We start from the raw sequence: 18936 nt of genomic DNA on the forward strand, positions 1-18936 counted from the left end.
TGTCCTTGTTAAAGATCTGCAGAGACAGCCAAGCACGGGAGCCTATTCTGTATATTTTTCAAGGATAAAAAGTACCATTACCATTACACTATTGCCTTAATAAAGTTTCATTCTATATGAAAGCTGGCATTCAGCTTTCTGTCTCCAAAATCGGATTTCCCAAACCATTGGGGGGGGGGGAGTTTCAAACGGCAAAGGGATTTTTGTTTGTTTGTAAAATAAAAATGCTTTTCAAAAGCAAAATACAAAAATGCCCACTGGAGGAGAATGATGTGTCTGAGTGGAACTTCAGGACAAAAGAGAGAAAAAGAGAAGAATTTGGCTTTCTTTTCAGTTGAAAAGGAGTGGTGATTCCAAATGTTTGTCAAGGTTATGCCTACTCAAATAAACATATTTAATTCAGCGAAGTTCATACGCTGCTCCAAGTATGCCTGACTACGCGCAGCAAGGAGGTTAGGAACTCAAACGCGGCGATAAATACAGCAGCATTCTGCACATGCCTAAAGTTATTCTCGCCCCGCATTTTCCACATACATCCCAAAGCAGAACCCGGACCTGAAAATAACCTTCGAGGCCCCGAGTGAAAAGACTCCCAAAAGGGGAAGCCCCGGATCCTTCCAAGCTCAGATAAACCCCAGCGGCCACAAACCTCCGCCTTCTTGAGTTTGCAGCCATTTCGTTTCCACAATAATGAGCAGGAGCAGCTGCCGGAGGAAATGTAACTCGGGAGCGCAAGACACAGGGGCGAAAGGAGCTGCGAGGCTGCAAAGGCATGCCTGCCACAAATGCAAATATTCCGAGCTTAAAAGCCGGACCAGCGAAGCGGCAAACACTTCAGCAGCGGGCTAGCTGTCCCCCGAGACCGCGCCTCAGGCGCAGCTTGCGGGGCGCTCGAAACACCCCCCCTTCAGTCTCAGAGCCGCCCAACTTCGCGGCCTTGAGGGCAGCGACGGCCGGTGTTGCTAGGGGGCGCCTGCGCGCTGGGGGTCGCCCTTCTCCACCCCGCCTGTGCCGCGCTGTTGACCCCGAAGCTGACGCCGCCCGCAGTTGGCTTGCTCCCTATTTTTAGGGAGAGCTTCGGCGTCTCTGCCTAAGGGGCGGCGGGGAAACTACAGCGCCTCCCCGGTATTCGGCTGGCAAACTTCGCGCAAGGGAGGCTGGCGAAGGTAAGAGGAACCGGGGGGCGGGGGGGAAGGGAGGAAACCAAGTGGCTCTTCTTGCTTTTCGGGGCTACCGTGCAGAATTAACTTCGACGTGGGAGCGCGTAGTCACTGCTGAGTTGCCCCGTTTGTCTCTCCGGGGATCCTGCTCGGCTTCGTGCTTCAGAGGACTCGCGAGGCTCTTTAGAAGCCCCCTCCTTCTAAACTTTGCAAGGATAAGCCCGACGGCTCCACGCGATGGTGATTTCCTCACGCAAGGTGAGAAAAAAGAAAAGAAAAAAATCCGGGGTGCAGCCTTGGTCCGGGACCGGAGTCGATGTCCCTCCCTGTTATGAGGCGCCCCACATTTTTTCTGCTCCACCGTTTCGTTTTTTTCCTTCTTCGATTTGGAAAACCGCTCGGAATAGCCAGAGCACCAAATTCCCCTATCCTCTGCTGCCACGGCGCAGGAATGAGAACGGGGTGGTAGGAAATTAATCGCAGTTCCTTCCGTCTGTTGAGAGAGATAGAAAGAGGCTTGGTGGTGCAAGGAAAGGAGCGGAACTGTGGCACGAAACCGAAAAAGCAAGTGAATCTTAGTGGCTGTTTTTTTAAGCGCACAGGAGAGCTAGTGAACATAATTTTAATATGTTAGTTTACTAAAAGACACATTTATATATACATAGGTTAACTGGCCTTGACTAATCTTGAAAAGTCAATGAGAGAAGTGGGTGGAGTGTGTGTGTGTGTGTATACATACCAGTATATATTTGTATGTATGTGTATATGTGAGTGTATGTATATATTTGTATGTAAACACGTGTGTATGTGTATGTGGTTTTGTTTTGTTTTGAATTTGCAGAACTAAACTATTGGCCTACCAGGACACTGTTAACACCATCCCAGAAAAGGGCAATGCCAAGCTTCTTAGGTATTGTTCTCATGTAAACCAGTCTCCAGTGGAGGAACTTTGCCTGAAGATGTCTTTACCTTGTAGGAGAAAAGTAATTCAAATTCATAAACATGTTATTAATATTTCAGTTAATACACTATCATTTCCTTTTTTACTTTTCAAATGAAGTTTGAAATAGGGCATCCAACTTGGTCTTTGAATCACATCCCATTGTCTTTTTCTGTGTCCTTTAAAGTTTCTGTTGAGTAATCTTTTGGTCTAAAATCTGTATTCTACTACTTTCTTTACTTTTCTCTTTACAAATTTCAGAAGTATCACTGCGAAGACCTGCCCCTCCCCTGGTTTAAAGGAAGAGGGAGACATGGTTGGCAAAGTTAAGAAACAGAAAATAGTTAATTTGCCCTTAGAGACATTTTTCAAAATGAGCTGTTCTTTGAGAATTGTATTGCTCATTCTGTGCAATAACTCTTGTAAATACTGAATTTTAGAACCAGTTTAAAATCTGGAGTCCCATGATTCTTAACAATATGCTCAATGGGTGTGAGGTAACTTGCATAAAAAATGAAGGGATGATTATCTTCTGGTCTTGTGGTTCTATGTTTAAATATCATGTCAGTCTTTGATTGTTTCCATCCATGAATTAATTAAAAATGAGAGGGCCTAAAAGGTAGGTATTCTTGCTATTTTGATGGAATGGGCTTAGTGGAGTGGATTTCACCCAGTACAATTCACTTGGCCTTTTGGTCTAGCACCAGCCTAGACTTGGGAGGTGGAAAAGATAATGTTGTCATCTTTAGAGATTTTATTGTCTTTGCAAGGAAATCTTTCTGCTTTGGCACTGGATTTTGAGGACATGTACAGTTCTCTGAAAACATATTTTTTCCCTTTCAGTTTTCCAATTTTTTGCATACTTTTGGCTACTGAATACCAGAGCTTCATGCAGGTTTTAAATGCAGTTTTCTTGGCAATATTATGGAAGTGATTTGTCATTGCCTCCTGGGATGCTTTTTTTAATTTCCTGATCTGGCCAACAGCCCTGGGATTTCCAAGTGAATCTCCATCCAAGCATTTCATTATGGCAGATAAAGGTGTGTAAAATTTGATTATCCAGGAATAGATCATATGGGAGAACTGATAAGCCTTGTGAAAAGTCAATGGTTAAGGCGCTAGACTAGAAATTAGGAGACCATATAGCACAAAGCCAGCAGGATGACCTAATCATTCATTTTGAGCTGTAGTAAGAAGGCAGTGGCAAGCCATTTGCCAAGAAAAGTATGAGAATTTGTCCACAAATCAACACCAAGTCTAAGGCACACACACAAATACCATAAGCCCTGTAAATCACATTCTTTTAAAACATAGAATAACAGCATTGGAAGGGACCTTGGAGGTCTTCTAACCAACTGCCTGCTCAAGCAGAAGACCCTATACCATTTCAGGCAAATGGTTGTCCAGTCTCTTCTTAAAATCCTCCAGTGATGTAGCACCCATAATTTTCATCACTATTCTTTCTTACCTTAGTGTAGAAGGGCATGCTGAGCTGGAAGGCAGGGTTAAACATATCATCAGTTTGGAAGTGTTGCATTGCCACAAGAAACCCAAGTCCAGCCCTCTCCCATGAGTTCCTTGGACCCTTAACTAGTGCAAACTGAGCTTTAACTATTAGTTGATCACTTTCTAGTGTATTATATTATTGTAGCAATAATAAACTCTTTGAATTCTATTAATGTTCCTGGTTATTTGCACCTGGCAATTAGATGCATAGTAAGACTGTGTGAACCAGCCTTGCTTCTTTAGAAGATGGCAGAAGTCAGCCAATTTTGGCTAATTTTAGTAATTATGCATAGTCAGTTCACTGATCTGGAAATAGTAGCACCCTAGATCAGTGGCCCCCAACCTTTTTTGAACCAGGGACCGGTTTCACGATTATTTATTCTTCCATGGACTGGTACCTGAGTAACGCGAGACTCCACTGCCATTGGGACGGCTCTTCGTTCGAAGCCGCCCCCCCCCCTCGATGAAACTAAGGCACAAGCACCCAAATGCCGTTTTCCAACCAAAAACCCGGAAGCAACCGAAAACCCAGAAGCGCTGTTGAAACAAGATGGCGGCGCCCAAGCTTTGTGGCCCGGTAAAAAATGATCCACGGACTGGTGGTTGGGGACCCCTGCCCTAGATGGTTCATTTCTGTCTGTAACATGCCATTTTGATAGGGTTCAATTTTCTGAATGGATCCAGCTCCAAATAGGCCTCTTTCATCCCTACCTCTGGTTTGGAGAATTCTCTGGTTTGGAAAATTTATTTCTGGAAACCTAGCCAAGCACTATCTAGTTATGATCCTGCTTGACTTTTCTAAGATTAGCTGAGGACTGCTTGGTGCTATCATCTCATGTGACTTTCACTAATAATTTTAGTTTGTTTTATAGGTTTGTTTTTATGCATGTGTATGTATGGAGAAAGAAAGAGTTAACTAATCGCTAGGTGTCTTATTTGTCCTGCAAGAAAAGAGGCAAGGTAAGGATTTAATAAATAATAAATATTAAAACTATGCATTGACTTGATTAATATGAAGGCCAAATCTGACAGTTGCTATGATAAATATAGGAAGTTTAAATAGGCCTGTTGGAATGAATATGTGTAAAACATAACTGACTCTTACAAATCCTGCCCCAAATGCTGGTTTTTTTCTGTACACAGTCTAGCATTAGAATTCGGATTGGGTGAGAAGATACTTCATAAATGTGAATTTTCATCTTTTCTCTTTTCCCTTTTCCCATCTGCTAGTAGGGTTAAACCATCCCACCTACTAATCTGCCTTTTAAATATTTCCTTTTAGTATTACAGAGCATTACATTGTATTTCTCCTCATAGGCCTAACTATAGGCTAAACCCAGGTCTCTCTTTTCCTAATCTACCATGTGAACCAGTGCGCCCTATGACAGAAAGAAATGAAATGAAACAAAAGAAGATTAAGAAGTTGAGAATGAGAATTTAAATATAAAAGAAAAGCTATATTGCATCAGACCAGAGTCCAGTCAGGTCCCTCATATCTTTCCTATAATTACTGACTAGGTGTCTTGGAATGACCCAAGCAGGACGGTTCTTAGGTATGGCTTGGCCACCTCACATCTGGACTACAGCAATATGTTTTGCATAGAACAGCTTTTGAATAAACCTTGGAAGTGTCACCTGATCCAAAATATAGCATCATAAGCTGTTAACCTTACCATGGGTATACCATGGTATGCCAATATAGTACCTCTGCTATGCAGGCTACATGGTGCCTTGCTCTTTGGAAGGTAATCTTTCTCCTGATGTTTCTGCCTATGCTACAATATGAGACAGAATCCAAGTCCCTAACATAATACACAGAATATGTGTGCCTTCTCTGTTCTGGTACTTGACCTCTGGAACAGCCTTCCTCCAGAAATTCTGATAGTCTCTCTTTAATCCATGCCTTCCTTCAGGTTAAGATGTGAGGGATTTTGCATGTTTTTAGTGGGATATTGTCCCACCAAAATAATCTCCCTTTTCTGTTATGTTTGGTGCTGTCTGTAGGTAAATAGGTAGGTGGATGGATGATAGATACCACTAGGTAGGTAGGTAGGTAGAGACTGACTGACTGATAGTTCTTCAGTTGACCATGACATGACAGGACTCTGACATGGAGATTCTGGTTTATTTATTTATTATATTTCACATTTCTGAATTGCCCATCTTCCTCTTAATGGTGCTACAGTAGTAAATCCAGTTGTATTTCTTATTCTAAAGCAGAGGAAGCAACCTTTTCATAGTCAAGGGCTATACTTAACATAGCAACATGGCATTTTGGGAAGTTATGGTCTTTAGTGTGAGGTGGGCCATATTATATATAATAATTGAGTTGGGATTTTGGGAGGAGTTGGAGGTTTGTTTTTAAATCTGATTTGCCTATTTTAGGGCTTATATTTATATTTATTGCCTACCTCAAAATGGCAGGACAAAATGGCCTAATTTTTCAGTAATTGTGGTCAGAGAGAGTTGTGAGTGCTATGAAAGAAGGACTTGAGGGTTACAGGTTGTCTGTTCTTGGATGGTTGGGAAATTTTTTATTATGTACGGTATATTTTATAATCTATTGGGTAACTGAAACAATGTTTCAGTTATCCAATGGAAGATTGATTTTATTTTTATATTCTCTCTTTAAAATGATTTTATTTTTCATTTTGTGTGTTGTCTTCTTATTAAATATTTTTTAATTTGGTACAGCATTTCTACTTGTTTCTATGTCTTTATTTACTAAAAGAAAAGCAAGCCAAGAGAAAGGTTTTATTCAAAGTGAGGTTCACAGTGAAGATCTTTTGTCAAGGAATAATACTAATAAAAGTAACAAGAAATGAGAGAAAGTGTTTTTAAAAACGTACACTGATAATACATCTTGTCAATTGAACTGACATGCACTATCAGATGGTACTAAACTTCTTCATTGTACAGAGATTTATATGCTAACATTTTCTCAAATCCTACTTTTAACTGCTGCTTTGAGAAACTAATAATAGAATTCGACCCTATCACCTGAGAAATGTGAATTTGACATTTTCCATGTTCTTTGAATTTCTGTTTCTATGACCTCTAGTGATAAGACCTCTGAAGTGCAGAAACCTCTCAGCATTTGGATAGCAATATTGTCATGAGTAGTTGTCAGAAAATAAGCCTCACCAATGACATACATTAGCTAAAAGTTTGTTTGTTTTTTTAATAAAAAAAGAGACATACAGATCTGCTCTCATTCTGGGGCATTTAAAATGTTAATTGTTCCAAAAGCGAGTTGGAAATTTTCTTCCCTACTGTGTCATTTTGCATACAACTTTTTTTACTGTCACAATTGAGATAGAATGATAGCTAGTGGGTTGTTGCATTTTTCGTAGCATAAGGATAAAACCTGACAATTCAACAATTATTTCTAGGAAATACATTCTGAAAGAACCAGATAAACATTTCACATTGGGGGTGGGGGGTGGGAGAGGAATGGTTCATTTGCAGTGCTCTAGAGCAGGGGTCTCCAACCTTGGCAACTTTAAGACTTGTGGACATCTGGGAGTTGAAGTCCACAAGTCTTAAAGTTGCCATGGTTGGAAATCCCTGCTCTATACCATAGTACTCAATTATTGTTTTGACTTGAAAGTTACCTTGGAGAGATTTGTCCTGATTTTATTTCATTTGTATAACAGAGAAGTTTTAAAAGCTAGTTTAATCCATCTTATTATGTACTAACCTTTTCAGTATGACATATTTCATTATTTTACATTTTATTATCACATAACAAAGCTCTATTATACATAAGAATGCAAGAATGATTAGCACTCAGTGAAAATCAAGCTGAGTTCCTCTATTCTGCTGTCAGTCTGGTTGAGGACCTGATCATCAGACTTTCACAAATGCATAATTCTGTCCTTGGCTAGATAAATAATATTGATTTTGATGGGTTAGAAATAAAGGTAACACACAGAAAGACCTCAGTGATTGGTCTAATTCTTGTGAGGAAGAGTACATGCTCTGCTCTTTTGTTATTTCTGGTCTCTTGTTTTCACTGGAGTTCAAGGTTGTATTTTCTTATTGTAATAATTTGAAGGAACTCAGATATCTGTTATTGAACTTGTCGCTAATCAAGATCTGCATGACATGCGATGGCAAATTTGAGTGGTTCATTCTAAATTTGATCAATTTTTTAAAAATGATATAGGGAAAGCTAGTTTAGATTTATTTAAAAATGACATACTCGTTAGATTATTTATAATTATGGTAGTATTTATTTTGAATTCTAAACTGCAATATCACAAACTGTAATTGAAATTCTACTCAGTTTCAAAAAAACGTTTTGCTATTAAATTAGAGAAATGTAAGCATAAAACTATAGAACAGCAATCTGCATAATTCATTTAGATATTGTACTATATTCTGAACACTTTGCATGTATATCTACATCCATGATTGTTCATTTGAAAGAGTGATTCAGCTTGACACGCCTTACTTGTGGTATTCATATTTAGGGTATATTTAGTGAAAATACTAGAAGCATGAATCATAATAATATAAATATGAATTAAATTTCTATTAAACTCTAATTTGCTTAGTCCTTGAAAATAGGAGGTTAGATCTACAAATGGTCACCTAGAAAAGAGGTCTTATTTTGGTATATATGAGGCCCTGATCTAACGAAAGATTCTCTGGTGAGGTGCCACAGTACTTATCAGTTCCTCTTTTTCTTGCAATCTTCTATGCTCTCTAAAATCTTTTTTAGATAATTGGGAACAGTAGGGGATAGCTCTCTAGAAGGAGATAAACATTAAAAAAAATAGTGTCCATCCCTTTTTCCATTAACAGGGTTGTTCTGAATAGAAAACTGCATAGAAGAAGCATTCCTGTGAATATTAAAAACCTGCATTTAAATCTTTCACTTTAAGCAAGCATTTGAGAGCTAGTTTGGCCTGGTGGCTAAGGCACCAGGCTAGAAACCAGGAGACTGGGAGTTCTAGTCCTGTCTTAGGCATGAAAGCTATCCAGGTAACTTTAAACCAGGCACTCACTCTCAGCCCATGATCTCAGGCTGAGGTGACAAGTTGGTTGGTCAATTCCTGTCACATCCAACGAATCAACATTCAGTTGTTCTGCAAAATAGATCCTGCACCTGTAAGAAACTATTAGGAAAATACCTTTAAGTATGCAAATATGTTGTTGGTATTGTCTCTCTCCCCCCACCTTCCCCTGCATTTTTGTGATGTTGTACTTCTCTCACCCTCTTCTTTCTTTTTCCTAGGCAGAAAGATGTGAAAGTAACAAGAATCAATGTGGAAGAGTATGGATTTGTAAAGAGAAAAACTACCTTAGTGCCTGAATGTTTGCGAAAGCAGCTCCTCAGGACAAAAAATGCAAAACTACAGAGACAGTGAATAATTTGATATTGCAGCCATGGAAGGCAACTCAAGTTTTTGGAACAGCTTGGTATTTTCACACCCTATCTGCGTGAACTGGAAGTCAGAAACCGAAGGATCGATCTATCATTTAGCTAGCATTTTGTTTGTGGTTGGCTTTATGGGCGGAAGTGGCTTTTTTGGCCTGCTCTATATTTTCTTCCTGCTAGGGCTGGGTTTTCTCTGCTCATCTGTGTGGTCATGGCTGGATGTCTGTGCAGCTGACATTTTCTCATGGAATTTTATCCTGTTTGTGATCTGCTTCATACAGTTTATTTATGTAACCTACCAAATACAGAGTGTTGCTTTCGACAAAGAATTTCAGGAGCTTTACAATGCTTTGTTCCAGCCTTTGGGGATCTCCTTGCCTGTTTTTAGAAAAATTGTCCTCTGCTGTGGTGGAGAAGTTATTACATTAGAGAAGGAACATTGTTATGCCATGCAAGGCAAAACTCCAATTGACAAGCTCTCCTTACTTTTGTCAGGAAGGTTTGTATTATGTTTATCCCTTCTTCTTTTTTTAGAAACGAAAGGTTGAAGAATACCAGATCTTTGGCCTCCTTTGCATTGTTTGAACCTGTTTAAAATACACAGAGTATGTTTAATGTTTTGACAGTTTAATACTAAGTGTAAACAACATCACTAGGTCAACAAGCTACTGTTAAAAACAAATCTGTTTAAAACAAATCAGACCATGGATATGTGAGAAAGCATTAATTGTGGCAGGATTTATCTTCTTGTTGTACCTGGGCTCCCCCAGCCCGTATTTCTACTATTTTTTGTGTTGTGTTACAACTTTGTTTAATTTTCATAATTCTCAAAACAAAACAAAATGGATTTCTTCTCAAAGTATACCTAGGACTTTGAGACCAGCACTTATTCTTGGAACATATTCAGTATGTTTCACATGAGGGCTGTGTTCATTTTAATCTCCTAAATTTCATTAGAGGGCTATATCGTCAAATCAGTTAATGCAGCAACATTTCATTTATCCCAATTTCTTTCTTCCATCCACGTTCTGGAACATTGGAGAAACTGCAGGTTGAACATAGAAGCTATATCCATATCCCCTTGTTTTGTACCAAAATCAGAATGGGGATCATCTTTGGATCCGCTGCATATTGAATCTTTTCAAATAATTGATTAATTTTGTTTTTAATTGCTTCATAAAGGACAACAAAGTATAATAGAAGATAGACCAATAGACTGCTGGTTGATCTGAAATACATATCTCTAAGGTTTTTTTTTAATTCTGAATTTCCTAATCGTGACGATGGTTAAAAAAAACACAACCCTCACCTTTCCACATTATATTAAAATGAAAAAAAAAATGTTTGGGGATAGTGAAAAATGTATATATTTTAGCTGATATATTTAGTGCAATTGATACCCCCAACTTCACACTTTTTGTATCAAAGTGATGAACCTGATATTTGAATATAAGCTCAGGTTAGTTTATGTGTCATAAACCCTGAAGGCTTAAAATGTACCCTTACCATGTCTGTGCCAGAATGGAAGTGATTTATATTTGGACAGAGACAGTAAAGATTTTAATTTTCAAAATAGATTAGAGTTTGATGGGGTACAACTCAGCCCTGTGTAGTTTCATTTTATGGAACGTTTATGAACAAACAGGATCTGGGTGCAGTTCTGAAAGATTCACAGTCCAGCCCTCTGTTTCCAATAGTGGTCAGACAGAAACATTTAGCAGTTCCACAACTATAACAGAAGGAACTTAACTTATTTCCAATGTACAGGTAATCTGGTTGCCAAACATTGATAATTTTATTTAGGATTATATCTAAAAACCCTTAACAAGATTACTCTATGTGAATTTGAATTATTGTAATCTCTCATTTCTTATTCTCAGGAATTCTGTGAATTCCACATAATGGATATATTATAATCCATGTAGCACATTACAGATAGAAAATCCTTGATGGTCCTGCTAACCATTTTCATTGTTCCTCTGTGGTATTTTTGTCTTTCTGGCACTGCAGCAACAAGCCAGGCTTGTTATCTCTCAGAATGAATGCCTTTGAAACTGTGTACTTTTTTTTCTTTTCTTTTCTTGTGGCCAGGATTTCTGCTTTGTACGTTTGCTGTTGTCTGTTTCTCTCTGGGTTTGTGCTTTTCTTGAATACTTACTGGATAATTGCCAAGGAGATTCAAGAATATTAAGAAAGATGTGACTTGATATTATTTTCTGGGGTTGGGTATGTGTGTGTCAGAAATTGCCATTTTCCATATGTTTTTGAGTATGGACTGAAAATCTATAAATTTATGCATTTTATTAGTAAATGCATATAAATATTAAGTGTAAAAATTATGGTCCTCCAATATAAGACATTAAAATCTTTAATGCCACTGACATGGCATAAATTACTCAAAATTTAAACATTCTTCATCCCTGACATAAACCGAGGCATTATTTTCCTTTTTCTTTGCTGGCAGTTATTTACACAAATTGATCTGTTTTGTTAGAGTTAGAGTGACGGTGGATGGAGAATTTCTGCATTATATTTTCCCTCTTCAATTTCTGGATTCACCTGAATGGGATTCATTAAGACCCACAGAAGATGGCATTTTTCAGGTAGGGAACTTCTATGAATCTATCAGATAAAATTCTCCTTTTCCAGTACTGAACTACGGATACTCGAGGAAATACCCAATTTAGGATTAAGACCTATCTCTAAGAATTTGTATTGACATCACTTTTTTTGAAGAAGCATCCAAATACTAGGATAATTAATAAAAATTCCAGTGGAGTAAAGTATGTGTAAGTTTAAACAAAATATTAGTTCACGATAATTTTGAAAAAGAAACACTTTTTGGGTGAGCTTTTCCATGCATCACACATTTTCTCTGTACTTTCCACTTGAATTAGCAGTTAATGCTGGCAACAGAATTAATAGCTCTGTAATTAATGGAATATCCAGGGTCTAGATTGGCTTGCAATGCCAACAAAACCAGTTTTCTAGCATTAGGGTTGCTTCAAATTAGGACCATTTGTTTAGCAATCTTTTGAAGTTATAACAGCACTGAACACAGGGGGACTTATGACCAGTGTCCAAAGTTATGAACATTGAAATACCCCTGCAGCCTACTCATACTTGGGATCATAGGGGACACTTCAACTCCCCACCTATTTACCACCCTCCCCTGCACTACACACTAGCTGACAATTGCCATTCATTGCTTCTGTTGTTGACCAAACATGCCTGTCCTGTCCCTTTGTCAGGCATCTGCTGGCCACAAAGGCTTTTTTGTCAATGTTACACGTGACAGCTTTCTCACAACCAGAATGGAACAACTCACTATGGCCAACGCACTGCAACCAACTCTCTGAAGGATAAGTTGCCTGGGACAATTCCATGCATTCCTTTCCACTGTTTCTTCAACATTGTTCCCATTTTTGTCAATGGAAATAATGTTAAAGAAACAGTGGGGGATAACATTTATTGCATTGAGTTAACCTGCATGCGTTGTCCTGCAAAAGGATAGAAATGAAGGAGAGGAGGCAGTTGGCAGGAGTTGAAAGAGAGACAATCCCTTACCTGTAAGAACTGAGGCTTGTAATCATAAATACTGCATGTAAATATATCTGATTCTGAAAGGAATGTTTTAAAAGCTTTCCTTATTTATTCTTTTGATGCTTTTTCCTAATCTGATATAAATGGAAACAGGTCTATTATTTGCAGTCACTATATTACATATTCTCATTATCACTAGCCCATACATAGCATGCTTTAGGTTGTGGGATGACTGTCACATTTCAGTATATAAGACTGCAGGAGAAGATGTGAAATGTATATATGTCAGATAGTTCCTGGTTTGAATTTGTCTCGTTCCCCCCTCCCCCCCCCCAATTTCTCTCTGCCTCGGTCTGTCTGTCTGTCTCTCTTTCTCTGTGTGTGTGTGTGTGTGTGTGTTTGTGTGTGTGCACGCACACACCAAGTCAGTGTTGACTTCTGTGAACTCCCTGGACTAATCTCAAGTTTTTGTGCCATAGGTTTTCATTAGTAGTTTGCCACTGCCCTCTTCCTAGGGCTGAGGGAGAGTGACTGGGTCATGGTCACTCAACTGGCTTCATGCCTAAGGCAGAAACAGAATTCACAGTTTCTAGCTGGGTGAATTAACCACTTTATCAATCTGGCTGTCTGATTTGAATAGCAGTATCTAATTCAAAAATGAAACCGTGAATCATCTCCAAGATTTTAAGAGCATCGGATCATTGTTTTGTCATGGTTTCATTCCTATTTGTAGGAATGTTTACAGAAATTTAAAATGAGTGATCATACCACTCTTCCCTAACAGTTATGTTGTGTCATGCAACGGTAGCATTTGGTTCCAATGCCATTTAACAGGTATAATGAAGCCATCTAAGATGGTCATTAAGTTAACTGGCAGACCACTTTTCCTAATACTGATTTGGGCAAATAGGATAAGACTATAAGGGGAGACCTTATCAGGAATGTCAGGACCTGTCAATGGTCATATGGGAATTTCAAGGAAGGGAGCCTTCTCTTGAATGGCACGTAGTCTTTGGAGTTTTGTTCTTCAGATGCTCACTGTGATAATATTTTCAACTTCAGTCCATTCACCTGGGTTTTGTCTGGGTGAGTTTGAATATATTCTTTTATAAACACATAGCTCTACAGTACTTACATACAGACATCCTTCAGGGGAATTAAAATGATTGTTTTTATAGGCTTAATTGCTGATTTTTAATGTATAATTTTCTTTTGCATATATTTTTTCTTGATGGTAAAGGAAACAACATATAAATATATATAACTATATATAACTATACACACACACACACACACACACACACACACACACACACACATATATATATATATTCATTCTTAAGTTTTCACAGGTACTTACATGTATGGCATTCAGCTTTGTTTGGGTATTTTCCCACATCATTGTAGTTGTGCTTTTAAAGTTGTAGCAACGTTTCGGCAGAATCTCATCTGCCATCATCAGGCTTCTGTATATATATTCTGAGGTTCTCGTGGGTATTTGTATGTGGATCTTTGGTTATTGGGTTTTCTCCCGCGTAAAATTGGAAGTATCTAGGCGACGTTTCGATGAAGTCTCATTCATCATCTTCAGGCTTGTGTCTTCGGCTCTGTGCTTCTCAGAGTAATGTGAGCTTGCAGTTGCTTCTTCCTTTTAACTGCTAGTGGGGGTGTAACTTGATTGGGTGGGGGCTTGGCTGTGTTCTCATTGGGTAGGGGTGTGTTCTCATTGGTTGGGAGTTTGGCTATGTTCTGATTGGTTGGGGGGTTGGCTGTGTTCTGATTGGCTGGGGGTGTGTTCTGTTCAGGTGGGGGCTTGGTTGTGCTCAGGTTAGTTGCTGGGGGATTTGAGCTGGTGAGTTGTGATCCTGCTGTTTGGCTTCGTGTTCGTGGTCATGCCACATCTTCATGGTGGGCGTTAGTTCGCTTCATGTATGGGTCGGAGGGGTTTGAAGCGGGTAGTGATGCAGCTGCAGTGCGGCTTCTGGTCCATGGTCGTTCTCATCTTCTGTGTGGGTGTGAGTCTGCTTTCTATGTGGATGTGTGGTGGTAGCATCTTGTGTGGCCCTTGTGGATGTGGGTCTGGTGTCATTCTTCATGTTAGGTACTCGTCTGTTCATTAGGGTGGGTTTCCAAATGGCTGGTAGGCGGGAGGTGTCATCTCGTTTGTTCATGCTGTGTGGGCGTTTTTCTATCTCTATGGCTTCTCTGATTATTCTGTTGTTGAAGTGTTTGGTTTTGGCGATAGTTCTGGTATTTTTAAAGTCAATCTCATGTCCTGTGGCTTTGAGGTGTTGGACCAGGAAAGAGGTCGGTTCTTCTTTTTTGATTGAGTTCTTGTGTTCTTCAATGCATGCACTTATTCTTCTGTTAGTTTGCCCGATGTATGTGGTGGGGCAGGCGGTGCAAGGGATTTCGTATACTCCTTGGTTTTCTAACTCAATTTTGTCTTTAGGGTTTCTTAGGATGGTGGATATTTTTCTGTTTGTGCAAAATGCTGTTTTAATGTTGTGTTTTTGGAGGATCTTGCTGATTCTGTCTGTAGTGCCTTTTATATATAGGAGGAGGGCTTTGCCATTCTCTTGTTCTCTGTCTTGGATTTTGGTTGGGGTTTCTTTTTGGATTAGATGGGTAATCTTCTTTCTTTGGAATCCATTGGCTGTTAGTACGTTAGTGAGAGTGTGTAGTTCGGTTTTTAGGTGTTGTTCGTCGGCTAAGCATTTTGTTCTGGAGATGAGTGTCTCGGCTACGGAATTGATCTGTGCTGGGTGGTGGTGTGAGAGTGCGTGTAGATAGCGGTTTGTATGTGTTTTCTTCTGGTAGATGGTGTATCCTAGGGAGCCATTGGATTTTTTGTATACTAAGACATCTAGGAAGGGAAGTTGATTGTTAGCTTCTGTTTCCATGGTGAATTGTATTTTGGGGTGTAGGCTGTTGAGGTGTGTGAAGAAGTTGTTCAGTTTTTCTTTCCCATTTGGCCAGATTATGAAGGTGTCATCTACATATCTGAGCCAGAGTTTGGGTTTGTGATCATATTTTTCTAGAGGTTGTGTTTCAAAGTGCTCCATGTAGAGGTTTGCGATGACAGGTGAGAGGGGTGATCCCATGGGTGCTCCTTCTATTTGTTAGTATTTTTGTCCATTGTAGGTGAAGTATGTGTTGGATAGGCAGTGGTTGGTCAGATCTAGGATGTGCTTGGGGTGTTGTATTTGTTTTGGATGGCTGTCAAGGCTTCTTTTATTGGCACTTGGGTGAAGAGAGATATGACATTGAAGCTCACTAGTAGGTCGCTGGGTTGTAAGTTTTTTTTCTTTATGATCTCGATGAACTGGAATGAGTTTCTTACGTGTGAGTTGATGGATTCTGCATAGGGCTGTAGAAATTTGGCTAGGTTTTGTAGAGGTGAGCCTATGGAGCTGACTATTGGTCTAAGTGGGGTTCCTTCTTTGTGTATCTTGGGGAGACCATAAAGCTTATAAAGCTTATATATATACGGTATTCAGTTTTGTTCGGGTATTTTCCCGCGTCATTATAGTTGTGCTTTTAAAGTTGTAGCAACTTTTCGGCAGAATCTCATCTGCCATCATCAGGCTTCTGTATTGTGTTCGTCTGTATTGTGTTCGTCTGAACAAAGTTGAATACCATACATGTAAGTACCTGCGAAAACTTAAAAACACACACACACACACACACACACACACACACACACATAAATTAGTCTTCCATGTGAGTGAACTTTTTGCTGCCTAAGTAAAGTATGTCCCCCTCTGTCCATTGTTGCACCATATGCTTTAGTGAGAAGCTTCCTGAGAATGCTCCTTTAGATCCAGACTCAAAAAACAACTTGGTCTGTGAAGACTTTGGCACTCGCCTTAGTTCCCTGCCATTCTGCCAAGGGTGGGAAATGTCCACTGACAGCACTTGTTATGGGCATGAGGCAAAAGTAAGGGAGCCAAGAAAAATCTAAAACATTTACCAATGGGAAAAAACACAGCATGGAATAAAAATCTAAACAATGAACTTTTTTTTAGTACTTGGAGAGTGTTTTGCTGGTAATTTTTTTGTATATGGGAGTTCTATAAAGCTTGATCAATTAACTAAATCCACGTACATGTAAACTGGAAAAATTGCATCTTTCTTCCTTAACTCTTCCTTGTTTGCATTTCTTTTCTCTTTTGTTTTCATATTTTGGATTTTTAGCTCCCTATTTCAGAGGCTTGTCCTCTGGTAGCACTGTAAGTAGAACAAACAAAATAAACCTTCATTTTAATGGCTCATTTGAGGGGAAGAGGTGTCTGTAAAATTCAGCATGAATTCTGTGTTTACCAGAAGTACTGTTCTTTTAATAGAATGTCCAAATTAAGGATATACCTGCTCTGAATAAACTTGTCTTTGAAAAAGAAATGCAGTAAAAATAGCTAGCTTATAACCTATCCAGCAAGATAAATATATTTGTAGCAGAGAATGCTAATAAATGGAGAAGAGTTAGAATGAAAGTCAAGAATAAACCATTTTGCAATTTTGATTGATAAGGGTACAGTACAAGAAAAGGAAGAGTCTTGTTTTTTGTTTTATTTTTAATTTTGGGTTTTTTAAGCACAATGATAAAAATATCAATTTCTCTTTTTCCCCATCCCCATACTTGGGAATATGTCTTTCAGGTAACCCTCACAGCCGAAACAGATTGTCATTATGTGGCATGGAGGAGAAAAAAATTATATTTACTCTTTGCAAAATACCGATTCATCTCACGTCTGTTTTCAATCCTGATTGGAAATGATATTGCTGATAAACTCTATGCATTGAACGACAGAGTGAGCCAAGGGAAAGGATTTCGATATGATATTCGGCTACCAAATTTCTATCATGTATCAGCACCTAACACACCAAAAAAAAAATCTGCAGACCATTTTCAGAACAATTCAAGACAACAATAAAATTAAAGACAATATACCTCTTACTACAAAATGACATAATTTTGCCCTCTTACCACCATTAAATGGTGAAACGTATTACGATGGTATCATGTGAAGACTCTCAAAAAGGCCATTTTAAAATAAAAGCCATTTTCTTTCCTTGCAGACAATCTAGTGGGACTCTTCACACTGTTTAGAACCAGCAGATTGTACACATAGATTGTGCATTATGATTCACTTCTGTTGACTTGTTCTGCTCATCTTATTACTTTGGGAGAATAGGGGCTGATATGAATCATTATTTGATACTTCTTGTAATTGTACTTTCTTTATTGTGTTTTCAAAAAATCATTTGCATAGAGCTTTTCTTCCTGCTTATTAAGATCTCCTTGTCATGGTGAATTATATAAGCTATTTTATCATAAAGAAGAGCAACAATCAAGCCATTTTTTCAAAAGAACCTTGGTTCACTTGTGCATAATTACAATGCATAAACTTGGCCTGCAGATTTACAGTAGATGACCCATGTGACAAAAAATTGAGCAACCTGAAAGAAGACTTGGCACTTTCTTCCTTTCTATCAAAAACTTTTGGATTGTACAAAATTGCTTTTGGATGTACAGCAAAAGACATAAATATTACCGTTTAGAATTCAAAAAGTGCATCAATCACTTTAAATGTTGCAATTTATGTAGCATAAAAATGTTCCATTATTTAAATGGCACAGAAGGCAGCTACAGTATCTTGATGAATGGGGTATATATTTTAAGAACAATGGAAATGTTATGGGAAGGGAATTATTTCTTAAAGGGCAAGTATTGGGGGAGGGGGATTTCCCCTAGTCAAAAAGAAATGGAGAGTTTCCAAAGGCAATAAATGCACCAACTACTGTATATAAAAACTCTAAAATGCACATGTATACGAACAAATCAGTCTCCTTTCCTTTGCTACAACATATCAGACTAACCTCAGGAACATGGAATACTCTCTAGGAATCCCATAAATCAAAATATTACTTGTATCAGCAACTACTTTGAGGAAGAGTTTGAGATTTATAACAGGAATCATTTCATCTCAGATTTTGAATCTAAGCAACAGACCTGTATTTTTCAAGAGGTTATCACATGACAATAAAACTCTGTTATTCTAGAAAGTCTGGTGTTGCTAATCCCAGGTATTGACAGATAACCACTCGAAAAGTATGGCAACTGTAAAAATATTCTGCCTCATAACTTAAAATTCTGTATTTATTGAAACCTACTGGTACAACAAGAAAGAGCACAGGAGAAAGAACTTGAAGTGTACATAAGAACATAAGCAGTGCCCTACTAGATCAAACTATTGGCCCGTCTAGTTCAGTGGTCTGTTTTCACAGTGGTCAAGCCACTGCACAAGAAAGTCCACTGGTCTTCCTGTAGATAGTCTCAGAATAGCCATGCTGCTACCAAAGCTAATTGACATTGATCCCATGAACTTCCATGAATTGGT

The 18936-nt window shown here is 38.7% G+C and overlaps 1 protein-coding gene across 1 annotated transcript; it reads left to right on the forward strand.

Annotated features, from left to right (window-relative positions):
- Positions 1–831: 831 nt before the first annotated feature.
- POPDC3 (popeye domain cAMP effector 3) lies at positions 832–17638 on the forward strand. The gene is given in 5 exon segments (XM_026726671.2): positions 832–1166; positions 8849–9491; positions 11487–11595; positions 17194–17433; positions 17435–17638. Coding segments are annotated over 4 exon segments (909 nt in total). The 5' UTR covers positions 832–1166; positions 8849–9000; the 3' UTR covers positions 17504–17638.
- Positions 17639–18936: the final 1298 nt, after the last annotated feature.

The sequence above is a fragment of the Pseudonaja textilis genome, chromosome 1, assembly GCF_049901715.1.
Source record: "Pseudonaja textilis isolate UNSWEBS1 chromosome 1, rPseTex1.2, whole genome shotgun sequence".
Classification (NCBI taxonomy): Eukaryota; Metazoa; Chordata; class Lepidosauria; order Squamata; family Elapidae; genus Pseudonaja; species Pseudonaja textilis.